A 14,012-nucleotide genomic window follows, 5' to 3' on the forward strand; every position below is an offset into this window, starting at 1 on the left:
TCGTTCACAAAAAAGCCGCTACATTTGTAGAAAACGATCGTTTTTCTTTTATTGAATACTACTTTTTGGTGTTGTTTTGATACTAAAATAAAAAAATTGCCAACAAAAGCATCATTTTCAAAAATTAATTGCAAAAGCTTAGTTTTTTTGACGATAAAATTGTCTATAAAGATGGCCGACAACGATAAAACTAGAAATTCCACTGTCATACAGCCCACGACCAAAGAGATGGCCAGAGATATTGGCAAAAAAATAAAGGGTACTAATGGTTGAGAAATGCAATATTAGCAATCAAATGGCTCTGCAGTGCAATAGGATAACTGCAATGGTAGCTGTAATGTACTGGGTGTGGGTGTTATTATATACAAAAATAAGCAATAATGAATGGAAAAGATGTTTATATTTTCCCCCTGCAACAGGAGAAATGCAATATTGGCCAATATTAGAAGTAAAATGCACTGATATTCTTAGAATAATCAATTTTATTAATATAGTAATAATAGAAAACCAATACACAATTTTGTTTACATTTCAAAACGTCATAGGTAGCAATATCGAGAAGTTGTGGTATTTATATAGGCTTTTAGAAAATTTATTTAAAAAGTGTTTGGTCATGACAAACAACAACAATGAAAGGAAAATATTACACGTTTATATCTCTCCCTTGCAATAGGAGAAATGCAATGTTGGCCAATATTATAAGTAAAATGCACTGATATTATTAAAATAACCAATATTGTTAATATAGTAATACAGCAATAATAGAAAACCTATGAGCGTTAATGCGTCTCGAAGATTTCTGCAAACTGCAGCAAAATAAAAGCTGTTATAAAAGTGTTATAAAGCTGTAGGTCTAACCTACTGTAATGTATGTAATTCAACAACAATAAATAAATATGTTTATTATAACTCTGAAATGCAAAATTAGAAGTAAAATGGCAAGCTACTGTGTACTATACACAGTTTGAAAGTTGGTTGCGTTGAATGTAGAATGGTTTTGATAAGCGATTTTTAACAGAAAGCGGGTAGGAGCATTCACTCGTATAAAAATGTAGCAAAATAAAAAATGTTCTCGTCATGAAGGGGCGTTGTAGTTTGGCCCTAGCTTGTACGTAAGTTGTAAAGAATTTCGGCTAACATTTTAAATAATGAAACCTTCGGTGATTGGAAAAAAACATAGGCTGATAAACGGTGTACCACAATTTCGTACCTGTAAATCGGTCTACGCCTCAAACGGTCTACGTTTATTACAAAAACCTTCGAATAAATTCGATTACAAGTAAACAGCACCATAGACTGGTAAAATGAACACGGTTTTCTCGTGAAATACGCACTACTAAATAGTTCTACAATCGGTCGCACGGCTTTATTGGCGTTTCAATTTTCGGTCTTAACTTTTATTAAACCGAGCTTTTCAAGCTTTTTGTGGCAATTTTCGTTCAAATAAATCTGTCTATTTGTGTATAATCCGATCAGATGGGTAAGTTTAAAGATAATACCGACAATTTACAAAGACTTGGTAACATATTTAAATAGGTTTAAATGTGTTTTGTATCGTTATTATACTTTAACGACTTTACATTCCGATGCTTAAATTTCTTGATGAAATTTCTAGCCAAGGGTTCGTCTCATTGTTGATGAATAATTTTCGTAAGTTGTGTGCACATGCATTTATCATAAAAACTCCCACACATCGCTCCGCTCGTTTGCTCGTGGGATGATGTCACGAAAAAACGAAGGATACCAGTAGCAGTACTGGTGGAATGCGCACCAATATCTAAATTTCTTGAGGTGACTTCAGTCTCTCCTTGCTGAATTTATAAAATATATCAATTCTATCTACTCTTGATTTTATTTTTCTTTGTCTAGGCGCATATATCAGAGGGCGTTATGTGGTGACCATATGTGGCGTTATGTGCAGACCAAGCTTCCTTATAATACTGAGTCTAAGAAGTGGATTTAAAGCAGGCAGTAACCAGAGTTAAACCAGCTCACCTTTAGCTGTGCAGCACGTTGGGCGTGTTGACCATAGGCCACAATATAGATAGAGAACCTCTCAGGTAGTACTGGACTGTCCGCACAGCTAAATGAAACGTCATCAAATTTTCTCTGTTTCAGCTCTCTAAAATTATGAAATTTAATTAACAGAAAATAGGAAGTTTTATTAACATGTGTTAAGGGCAAAACACATAGAAATAATTCCAGCCGACAAGAAATGGTATAAAATTCAAGTTTGATTTGAGTTCGCAGGACGTGACTCTTTCCTCCATCCAGCTTTTAACACATTGGGGTCATTAGCTTGCTAACAACTACCAAACTCGAAGGATCAACAGGAAATGAATGCATTTCGCATGCCTAAATATAAATCAGCGTTGCAAAATATGTAAAAACGTGTAAGACATCGGATACACTTTGCGATGAAATATAAAAAGACAAGGAATGTTTACTTCCTGTTTTTAGTCTGGTAAGAAACCATTGGTTTATATTAGGGGCAGAGAGTGTATAAATAAAAGCAGAGACACTAACTCACACCATACAAATTCTGCGGGTTGGAAGATTTAGGAAAGATAAATGCATCACATGGGGATTGAACTCAGATACTCGGCTTCATTGACTGCTGCATTAACCACTGCACCACTTAACCACCTTCCGCTATTATAGAATAATTATGCCCATATTTATTACAATGATGATCTCTGACGTCACACACCGCTGCCAAAATTTTAGTCTTTACTAATCAAGAGCTGCATCCGTCTGCCAGTCACCACGGTTGGGGGGTTAAAAAATTGCCTTGTACAAGATTCAAACTCATAACTTCTAGTGTGACAGACTGACACTCTGATACCTGCACCAATCGACTGCCCACTAGCATTCTGTGCATAGTTATTACACATGACGATTTTTCGGGGCACACTAGACTACCATGGTACTAGTCTTTGTAAAAACCCATCTAAACCCATATTTACACCAATGTTAAAGAATAGAGAAAGTGTGATATTATTATGCTTTATTAGTTATCTTGAGGTGTCGACTAATGTTCTAAAAAAAGAATCAAGGAGATTGACCCACCAGAAGCTGAGATATAGCCAGCCAATCACAGGTCTATCTAATAATGAATCAGAAGAAAACCCTTCGAAAATCCCGAGAATTATGACGTATGAAATCGACTTATTGGACATGTGCCGGAGTTGCGTACCCTTACCGCCGTTACGTTTACTGATTGTTTTAGGCTACGAGATGTAAAACGCTTCTCGCGATAGTAAATAATTTACAGACTAGCTCTGGTTTCTCAGGAAAACCAAGCAAACATTGTGTGGTAAAGGCATTTGCCCACAACCCCTCGCCATGATTTTTTAAAACAGAAGAGCAGATTTTGACTATTGTGCTTCAAATTTTAACTCGATCTCCATGGATATGCTCCGAAGATCCTCTGTTCAACGAACGGTGCGTGTATAGTCTATATTATGCGATATCCGAGATTTGCAGTTTGTTTAGAATAAGAAATGGAAATGTGAATTTTTGTTCATTCATCATCTTTCTACTGTGTACCTACTGCAGCATTCAGTTGATTTTCATGATTATCGTCACTATTAACAGACTGTAAGTTCACTACAGCCATAATTTTAAAAAGAATAACTTGACCGTGCTGCTCTTGCTGTAAGAAAAGAAAACGATAACTTTTGATTTGATTTTTCTATTTATCTATTATTTTATCTATGATTATTTTTTATGATTAATATAATAATCATAATGCATATTATACAAAATAATAATATAACTGCGTATAGAATAAATGATGTAACTAATATAATTTGTAGAAAACTCCAAATGATAACCGAGATTGATGATTGATTTAATTGATTCCATTTATTAGCTATAGTTAAAAAAAATCTGAACAGCGCTAAAGATGAGTCTGTATAGGGAAGCTAAGTGGGAGAACAACAAAACTGAGTTGAACTAGCAAGATAGCGAAATGTTGCGAAATAATAGATGCGTGTAATTCTTTCATGCTAAAACTAATCTACACGTCAGAGGGACTGGTTCGGAATTCTCAGAGCAATGATTGTTAGGCCCAATTTGATTGTTCTATACTTCCAGGGATTAAACCAATTAAAACGCCGTGATTGTTATAGGAGAGCGCATTAGTTGGCTTAATTGACCAATGGCACACAAGTCGATTTGATACGTCATATGTTGATGCTAATATGAGTATTACCAAAACACTTATGTATTTTGGTAGACCTGTGTTTGGCTGGCTATATCTCAGCTTCTAGTTGGTCAATCTCCTTGATTCTTTTTTTTAGAACATTAGTCAACACCTCAAGATAAATAATAAAGGATAAAAATATCACACTTTCTCTATTCTTTAAAAATAAAGTCTCAAACAAATGGGGCGATTTACTCAGTTGGAGAACTAGACACACGACCATGAAGGAGGATGATAAGTACAACAAAATTTAGAACTATGAACGTTCGCCCAGCATTTTCAAAACAAAAAATTATTTTTTGTTTGTGTTACGATTAGAGGCACTCAAGTTTTTCCCATTTTCATTGGATATGGGAAAGTGTGTAAATTTTAATGCTGTTTTTACAAGACTAATGTACAAGAGAAGAGGCTCATATTGTTAGTGGGGGTCACACCCTATTGGTTAGATCTAAACACAACAAGCTGTAACTACTTACGATTTTGCCATGATATGATCGCCGTTTTTTGCAACACAAACTATTAATGTTACAAATTTTGCTTTCAGGTGTCCAGCATTAACCAGAAAATGTGTACAAGAGATAAACCCTTCTGCTAGAGAACAGTTAGACTGAGCCAGTCCTGCCTTCAGGGGAGATAAGAACCACCCACATAAAACTAGATAGAGAGTTATAACTCCAAATAGTATGCATTACATGAGTACTTACGGGCCAGGCATCGTTCCATCTTGCACTTTTATGACTGCAGCGGTTGGAATGGTACCGACTCCTACCACCTGTGAAGAACCAGAACTACACTCATGACTTGTTCAGATCAACCATCAAACTACAGAATATTGTGGCAGAGATGAAACTGTCACACTCCGAACTTTCATTATGAAAATTCCTTATGATGATACTTTGTGTAGCAAAAAGCTGATAATTTCATGCGGGAATCGTAATTAATTAGAGTTTTTGCATTGCGGTTTCGTTCTCGGATGCAATCGTATGCAAACAGGGCATGTAGCGGGAAAAATGTTAAACATTGTGTTTAATTAATTTAATACAAGTACATTTAGCAACACCAACTGAAACGCCGGGAGACTATTCATAGTAATTAATATCATTTTACAATGTATTTGTGTTCTATTCCTCATTGAATAAAGGCAATGTGAAGCATAACAAGTTCTCACTAGAATTATCTCTGGTTTATGTGTTCTAAAAAACATCCAACCCTGATTTTACAAATTAAGGATATATGCATATTCATAGAATAGCCAAATGCCCGGCATTGCACAGGTATTAAAAAGCAGCTTATAAACAGTGGCAAGTAATGTAGTTGCCAATGACTAATTTGAGTAAGCTAGTATATGTATTGCTAAACTTACTAATAAGAGCCGTGAGAGCAAGCTTTAGTGATGTTGCGTGTAACACAGAGTCGCCAGGCATATTTTAACCAAGGGAGTGACTCATATCACCCAACGAGTCCATTGTCTCCACGGTAGCTTGATAGGTTAGCTTCTCGCCTTTTGAATGGTTCAGAGATCAAATCTTGTGCGATACAGTTTTTCACTGCTAGATTTTAATGGCGATAGCTGGGCCGACGAACAACAAGCTTTGAGATTTATATACAGTCATACTTCGACTTACGAGCTTAATGCGTTCCGAGACTGAGCTCTTATGTTAATTTACTTGCATGTTGGTGCAATTTATTTATATATAGAACAATTAAATATATATTGATTAGTTTCCATACTCTAAAAAAATGCAAATAAAACACGCAAAACAAGATATTGTAACAGAAAGAACACGTTGGTTGTTGTCCTAACTTACCACAAGCTTTTAAAAAGCAACAAATAAAAAATAATGCAAGGAAATGCTATTAATTAAAATGTAAAATTAAACAGCCTACATACAATAGCAGCTAACGCTAGCATTTGCCAGAGAGGGAGATATCCTGGAGAGTTATATAAAGAGTTATCCTTCATTACAACAGTTGACTTTGATAAATTTGGATTTTATCAGTTTTAAAAGACAAACTTAGAAGCAAACCTAAAAGCAAACTGTCATTTTTAACTTAACGTAATTAAAATCTCTTCGGCGTTCATAGTTAGAAGTTTCTCACTGGTTAGCTAATTTTTGTTTGTTTCGCTTTTACGACTAGCCAGCCGTTTTAAGATAAACCTATCTGAGGACGTTTGCCTTTGTCGCCCTTTCAACATGTTGCGATTAGGATGAACACAGGTGTCGTCACAAACGGTTAATGCACGACCACTAGCCAACTTGTCCGAATGTTTATAGTTTTGATAGATAGCGCCGGCCTTTCACATAGCATCGTTCAGTTACGCTGTCACCGGCCAATTGTTTATCTTTTATCCAATGCCTGAGCAGACTCTCCATCAGTGGTCGTGAAGATCGCTGCGCCGTTTAGAAACTAAGGTTAGTCTTTTTGCGAACTAAATAAATGCCCTGAATATAATCCTTCTGTTTGATAATTGTGGATGTATTTCTGTCATATTGCTGAGCTAGCTCAATCACACATACACACTTCGCATATTTTTCAATAATTTTCCGTTTAATATCAATTGTTATCATTTGCTTTTTCTTTGCATTTCATCTTTCATTTTACTGGCAAACTTTCGGTCTACGCACTGTACTTTTAATTCACATAATTCTGCACTGAAAATCGCGCACAAAAACACGGTACAAAAAGTATAACCTGAGCAGTTGAAAAATACAGAGTGATGCTGTTCTCATAAAACACCTTCGGCATACTTGGCAACTGACTCACGTGCTCGTATCTCAAACGTGGCTCGTATGTTAGTGCTAAAACTTGCCTAAAAGCTGGCTCGTATCTCAAGTTTCTCGAACGTTGGAGCACTCGTAAGTTGAAGTATTACTGTATAGAGATGAGTGGTTGAAAATGAGTCTGCTTCACTTACTAAAATTGATTGAATTGACTGAACTGAGCGTTTTACCCACGATCAATTTTGCCGATTTTTCTTGAAGTTTATGCAAAGATTACCTCACTTTACCTCGCTTCTGAAGGGCGATCGCTAAGCGGATGTTTGGTATAAATCAAATTTCACCAAACCTTTAGAAAAGTCGTTGACAAAAATATTTTGCCGATGGTGGTAATAACGACGCTTATGAATTACGAAAAGTTGAGGTTTACCTCTATGGCTTGGAATAAAGTGATTTTCTAAAGCGATAACAACCGTTTCGGTAGCCGTTGGGCAAAAAACAGTTCGAGTTAACAGTGTGGAGTTCGAGTTATTTACAGCAATTTATCATTACGTGAGAACGGACCAAAGAAACCGTTCGAGTTAACCATGTGTTCGAGCTATCCGTGGGCGATTTATCCATGTGTGACTGTACGTGTATAACGACCTACGGAATGGATTTTTTAATGCAGGCATTCTGTCGCAGGTTACGGAGTTCAGAATTTATCGTCTTTCATTATGACTCGACAAATTTGGAGTAAAAGCGCAAGAGAAAAATTTGTACACAGCGGCTACAATTATGTATTTGACAGATGTAGTTCACGAGATCCTTCAATCAAATTTTGGTGATGTGAACATAAATATTCATGTAAAAGAAGAATCCATACCGTGAAGTAGTAAAGTAGTGAAGCGATTAGCGAAAAAAACTAGCATGGCCACGGATCATCAGCTGCATCAACTGAATCTGCTCATGTTAAATGGACAAAAAAACACTGAGTGACATACTGAATTCGAATAAAATATGCCGAACTGAAATTTCAGTTTATTTTTGTAAATGTGTTTCAAATAAAAAGGTATGTGTGAAGTTCCATGAATAAAATACTGTTTTTCGCATATTCTTGTCATTATCATCTCGTTATTGATTTACTGTATATAAACATAAATAATATATTTGGTGTAAAAATAACACTGCTAAAAAGCCTGCACCAGAATGTCCCAGATCGCACACCCTAAGTGTATATCCCAGACCGCACACCCTATGTGTAAGTCCCAGACCGCACACTCTATGTGTAAGTACCAGACCGCACACCCTATGTGTAAGTACCAGACCGCACACCCTATGTGTAAGTCCCAGACCGCACACCCTATGTGTAAGTCCCAGACCGCACACCCTATGTGTAAGTCCCAGACCACACACCCTATGTGTAAATCCCAGACCGCACACCCTGTGTGTAAGTCCCAGACCGCACACCCTATGTGTAGCAAGTACAAGATTAGGTATTCAAACTACAACATTCAAGTACAACATGAGGTGTTCAAACTCCATTCAAATATCCCTAACAATCTTAGCATAAATATAGTAGTTTTTTGCATGACTGGGGTACATGATAACCAAATTGGTAAAAGGGTCTGATGACAGTGGCCAAAACTATGCATGTAATTGCATCAGCAAAGCCGATGGCAAAAAATATTTACAAAACTTTCAAGTGCTCAGGAATTCCAGTGTTTCGGTTGTACAACAACCAAAACACTTGCTTTTTTAATAAATGCATTTTGTCTATGCTAAAAAGATTTCATTGGAATCATTTGTTGGCCTTTGATAGAGGAATTACTGTGTGGTCACAAGGTGATTAAAATGGCATAGAGCGGATAACTCAAAGTTTATGAATGAACGCAGGACTAAATGTATTCTTATCATGCACCCCATGTACAGATTGGTATAAGGAATACAAAAGGGTCTAAAGTCTGGCAGGAAACCACATTATCATTGAGAAAACAAGGTAGAAGCTTGACCTCTTAGCTATATATGTACAGTTGTATATATACACAACTGTACAACTGCAATAAACTACATATATTCTATAGATAGACGCTTACACGAGCTTGTAGATCTTGAAACTCATCCGGCCTGAGGTCACAGATGCAACCGCCTTTAGTTTTACGGGGGGATCGCTGTCCCTCACTTTCTTCCATTACACTCGTAGGTTCCTCCAGCAACTCGCGGCCTACTTTGGCACTCCAATCGTGTAGTTCCTTCAGCTGTTTACAAAACACAGCCATTATGGTCGTACTTTCATAAGAACTAGAATTCAGAAACAATCTTCAAAAATAAGAAATCTTTCGAAAGCTACAAGTGACCACATTTGAAAATTAACTGAAAGAATTTTCAAATTACGTCTATCTACAGCAATATAATCATGATATTTCAACTTTCAACAATGATTTTAATGTTAGAATAACAAAAGTAACAAATTTTGGAGACAAAACCATTTGTGATGCTCCAATCTGTGACGCAAGTTACTTTCATTTAAAACATAGACGTGTGATACACGGTGCCAATTATTAACCAATGCGCAAATGAAAGACAAAAGTTCTTCCATTGGCCATCATTCTAATAAATTTCCGCCATTTAAATTTAGTCACTACGCTTCACGTTTTAGCTACTCAGTATGGCAAATATTTATAATGCAAAGGCGAAGCAGATTCCAGAAATGCCGAAAAAGTTTGCGTCGTATTTATACATATCGCATTAACTTTGAAGCTGTGGTTATCAAATTACACCAATAGGCAGGTGCATACATTTTGTAAAATGCAAGAAATTCTTTATTTATTCAGATAGGAGATTTATAGAGTTAACCTAAAAATTAGCTCTTCTTGGAACTTACATGTTTAAAACCTACCAATGCATGCTCTGCTTTCATAAATAAGTATTTAGAACACGCAATTTTTAGTTAATCTAGTTCAAAAAACAGCTGATTCTAATATAGGCTTATATAGTTGTTGCAGGTGTTTCTAGTCGATAATTTGCCAAGATTGCAAAAATTTTTGTTCATATCCCCAAATTGAAAACATTGATAAAATCTGGTACACTATTTGGTTAAAGTTACACAAAAATAATATTCAACTAAAAATCTGCAATGTCATCTTCTACTGTTAATGCGATATGTATTGTCAGTCATTCTTTAAAGGTTGACTTGCAACAAAATTCACATTACAGTTATTTGGTATCAAAAGATTCGCCATGTTTTACTCTGTTGTGTGGTAGGTGCCAAATATGTGGAAATGTGATTAAAAGCTCTTAAAAGCTCAAAAACAAAAGGCCGCCGTAGATTGGAATCTCTTGATTTCGATGACGTATCCGCGCTGTATGGTTATTGTCTTGTCACGTGACGTTCTCGCGTGAATTGAAAGGCCAATAAAAAGCTCAATATCAAACTTATCGTAGCAATAGTTTATGATAATCACTTCGGGTTTTACCTAAGACCCCGTATCAAATATAGATGCTCGCTGCTTTACAGTTTCGGCTTGGCCATTCCGTTCGACTATTCATGTCTGAGTTGCGATCATAAAAAATGTCAAATTTTGAAGAGTTAAGACCCTGGCGTTTCGAGCCTGACGCTCTATCTGAAGAAGATCCTCAACAGAATCAAACCTCCCAGCAAGTAAGCACCGCCACTAGCCAGCTCTTATGTGCCAAGCTAGCTAGTAGTAATAGTTTTTGTTGTATTATACTTATGTTTGCGTGCTATTTTGTATTGCGCATGAATCTTGGTGTGTTCAATAAAGACAGTTCGGCGTCACGCAACATGGTGGCCAGTACGAAATAATTGTGCTTGCGTTGTGAAAATTAATTTCGAGGGATGCCGAAATTTAACCCCCCTGATGGGTTCGACTTTTTTCCGGAAAAATGGGCAGAGTGGTCTAGAAGGTGGGGCAGATATCGTAATATCTCCAAACTAGACCAAGATGAACCAGAGGTCCAAGTTGACAGTTTGCTGTATTGTATGGGACCTTCTAGCGAAAGTATATTCAACAGCTTAGGCCTTTCAGATGACGATAAAAAGGATTATAAGAAAGTGCTAGAGGGATTCAACCAGTACTTCTCTCCTAAGAAGTACGTGATATTTGAAAGGGCGAAGTTTTTTAAGCGAGACCAAATGCCGGGTGAGTCAGTGGAACAGTATATACGTGCTCTTAATGAGCTCGCTGACAAGTGTGACTTTGGCGAAAAACGGTCAGAGCAGATACGAGGCCGGCTGGTAGTCGGCATTACTGACACGGACTTGAGCAGAGAGATGCAGAAGATGGACATTGAGAAACTGACTGAAAGTACAGCTGTGGCAATGGCTAGACAGGCCGAGCAAGTCGATAGAAACGTACGTGAACTAAACGCAACTGCCGGTGACACCAAAGCAGTGGATGCAGTAAAGCGCGGTACCGATAATCGTGATACTCAGCAACGACCCAAACCTGATACTTATAGTGGTAGTAGCAAAACTCCAACGGGTCAAGCATCTGTGAGACAGTGTGGGCGATGTGGTCATAACTCCCACACATTCGGAAAATGTCCGGCCATGAATGCAACATGCCACAAATGCCACAAGCAGGGGCACTTTGCTCGTTTATGTAAATCCAAACCTAGTGCAGTACATGCCTTGGAGGAACAGGATCAGCAGCCGAGTAGTAGTAGATGTTCCTCTGATAATCCCGGACATTTTTTCCTAGGAGAAATCAATGACCGGACCGCTGATGTTGAATGGACTAAGACAGTGAAAGTAGACAAAATACCCATACCTGTACGCTTCAAACTGGACTCAGGTGCAGATGTCTCCATTATTCCCCGTAAATTGTTTGGATCAGTGCAATTGAACTTACCAGACAAATCCTTGTTTGGCCCTAGTAATGCTGAAATACCTGTGTTAGGATGGTTTGAAACCACTTTGTATGTAAACAATCGCAAGGTAGTAGAGAAACTTTATGTGGTAGCGCATAACAAAGCTTTGCTTAGTAGAAAAGCATGTGTTGATCTAGGCTTGATTGCATGTAATACTAGCATTGACTATGTATCAGAACCGTGTTCTTTTGACAGGTTTAAATCTGAGTTCCCTAGTCTGTTTTCAGGGCTGGGTAGAATGAGTCAAGAGGTTGAGGTCAGGTTGAAACCGGGTTCCACTCCTTTTGCAATAAATGTGCCGCGGTCTGTCCCTTACCCTTTGTTAGACAGAGTAGAGTATGAGTTGAAGCAGATGGTTGATTGTGGAGTTATATTTTCAGTAAGTGAGCCCACGGATTGGTGCTCTCCGATGGTGGTAGTGCCCAAGCCCAACAATCGAGTTCGCATCTGTGTAGACTATACACGACTAAACCTGGTAGTAAAGAGGGAAGGGTATCCTATGGCACATGTTGATGCTAGTTTGGCAAAGCTAGGTCGTGGGAAGGTATTCAGTAAATTGGATGCTAACTCCGGGTTTTATCAAATTCCATTGTCTAAGGAAATCAAGCTGCTTACTACATTCCTGACCCCCTTTGGTAGGTTTGCGTATCATAGACTTCCTTTTGGGTTGTCCTCTAGTCCCGAGATCTACGCCAAAGTTGTTTCCCAGGTTCTTTCAGGTCTTGAAGGAGTTATTGTCCACATGGACGACGTCTGCATCTGGGGTTCCACCAGTGATGAACATGATAAGCGAGTGAGGTTGGCTCTGAAGCGTATGGCGGAGGCAGGAATGACGTTAAACAGTTCCAAATGTGAGTTTTCTAAGAGCTCCATAAAGTTCTTAGGTCACGTGATATCGGAAGAGGGCATCAGAGCTAGTCCTGAGACAATGCAAGGTATTCAGGATTTCACTACCCGAAAAATGTCTCAGATGTGCGTAGTTTTCTGGGCATGGCTAACCAGTTTAGCAAATTTACCCCAAACTTGGCAGAAATGTCCAGGCCCTTGAGAGATCTGTTGTGTAAGGGCTCTCAGTGGTTTTGGGGTGATTCCCAAAGTAAAGCCTTTGCCCGGATCAAGGGTGAACTGTCTAGAGAATTTGTTCTTGCAGCGTATGACCCTAAAGCTGAAACAATAGTACAATCTGATGCTTGTCGAAATGGCATCGGGGCTGCATTGCTCCAGATTCAGCCTGATGGTACAAAACGAGTTGTAGCAACTGCCTCTCGTTCTTTATCCGATACTGAAAGACGATATGCCACAATAGAGCAGGAGGCACTTGGTGTAGTGTGGGCATGTACCAAGTTCAAGGATTACATCACGGGTATGACAGTGCGAATTCAAACCGATCATAAGCCCCTTATCCCACTCCTTAGCACCATCGAGTTGGACAAGTTGACAGCACGCATTCAAAGATTTCGAATGCGTCTGATGAGGTTTTCGTACGTGATCGAGTACTTGGCAGGGAAAGACAACACCTTGGCAGATGCATTATCCCGTTCTCAAGCGTTGCCCACAGTTGACGAGGTGTGTTTTGTTGAAGAGGTGGAACTTGTTGCTAAACAAGCCCATCAGATGTTCGCTTCTAGTGGAAAATTAGCTCAGTTGGCCAAGTTGCAAAAAGCAGATGAGGTTTTGTCCCAGGTCATACAGTTTGTTGAGACGTCATGGCCGGCTTACTTGACCAGCCAGGATGTCCTTCTCCGTCCCTACTTTGAGTCCAGAGCATGGTTGTCTATTCAAGATGGTTTGTTAGTCTTAGGAGATCGCATTGTTATCCCGCAAGTTGAAAGAGTTGGCGTGTTAAGGACCCTCCACCAAGGTCATTTGGGAGTCTCCAAGTGCCGCGCTAGAGCAAAGCAGGCTGTTTGGTGGCCCGGAATATCCCAACAGATCGCTGAGATGGTGCGTCAATGTAACACCTGCAGATTACATGCCAACACAGTCCAGGAGCCTTTGATGGTAGCTGAACTTCCCCAAAGACCGTGGGAGAAGTTAGGCAGTGACTTGTTTTACCACCAGAGCCGATGGTATCTTGTGCTAGTAGACTACTATTCTAGGTTTGTGGAGGTTGCCCCCCTGTCCGAACTCAGTAGTAGAGAAGTTGTGGATCACTTGCGTAGTATTTTTGCCAGACATGGTATCCCAGAGCTGTTGGTTTCAGACAATGGCCC

At 38.6% G+C, this 14,012-nt stretch overlaps 2 protein-coding genes across 2 annotated transcripts in view; one reads left to right on the plus strand and one right to left on the minus strand.

The window, feature by feature from the left end:
- Positions 1 to 14,012, plus strand: part of LOC137403550 (THAP domain-containing protein 5-like) — a 290,272-nt gene that overhangs the window by 229,953 nt on the left and 46,307 nt on the right. The window lies entirely within an intron of this gene.
- LOC137404776 (uncharacterized) overlaps positions 1 to 14,012 on the minus strand; it is a 39,449-nt gene that overhangs the window by 11,895 nt on the left and 13,542 nt on the right. The window contains exons 5-7 of the mRNA XM_068091007.1: positions 9,003 to 9,164; positions 4,912 to 4,979; positions 1,996 to 2,122 (exon numbers count right to left, since the gene is read on the minus strand). Coding sequence (XP_067947108.1) covers positions 1,996 to 2,122; positions 4,912 to 4,979; positions 9,003 to 9,164 — 357 coding nt within the window. The remainder of the gene's footprint in view (positions 1 to 1,995; positions 2,123 to 4,911; positions 4,980 to 9,002; positions 9,165 to 14,012) is intronic.

This window comes from Watersipora subatra, chromosome 9 (assembly GCF_963576615.1).
Source record: "Watersipora subatra chromosome 9, tzWatSuba1.1, whole genome shotgun sequence".
Taxonomy (NCBI): domain Eukaryota; kingdom Metazoa; phylum Bryozoa; class Gymnolaemata; order Cheilostomatida; family Watersiporidae; genus Watersipora; species Watersipora subatra.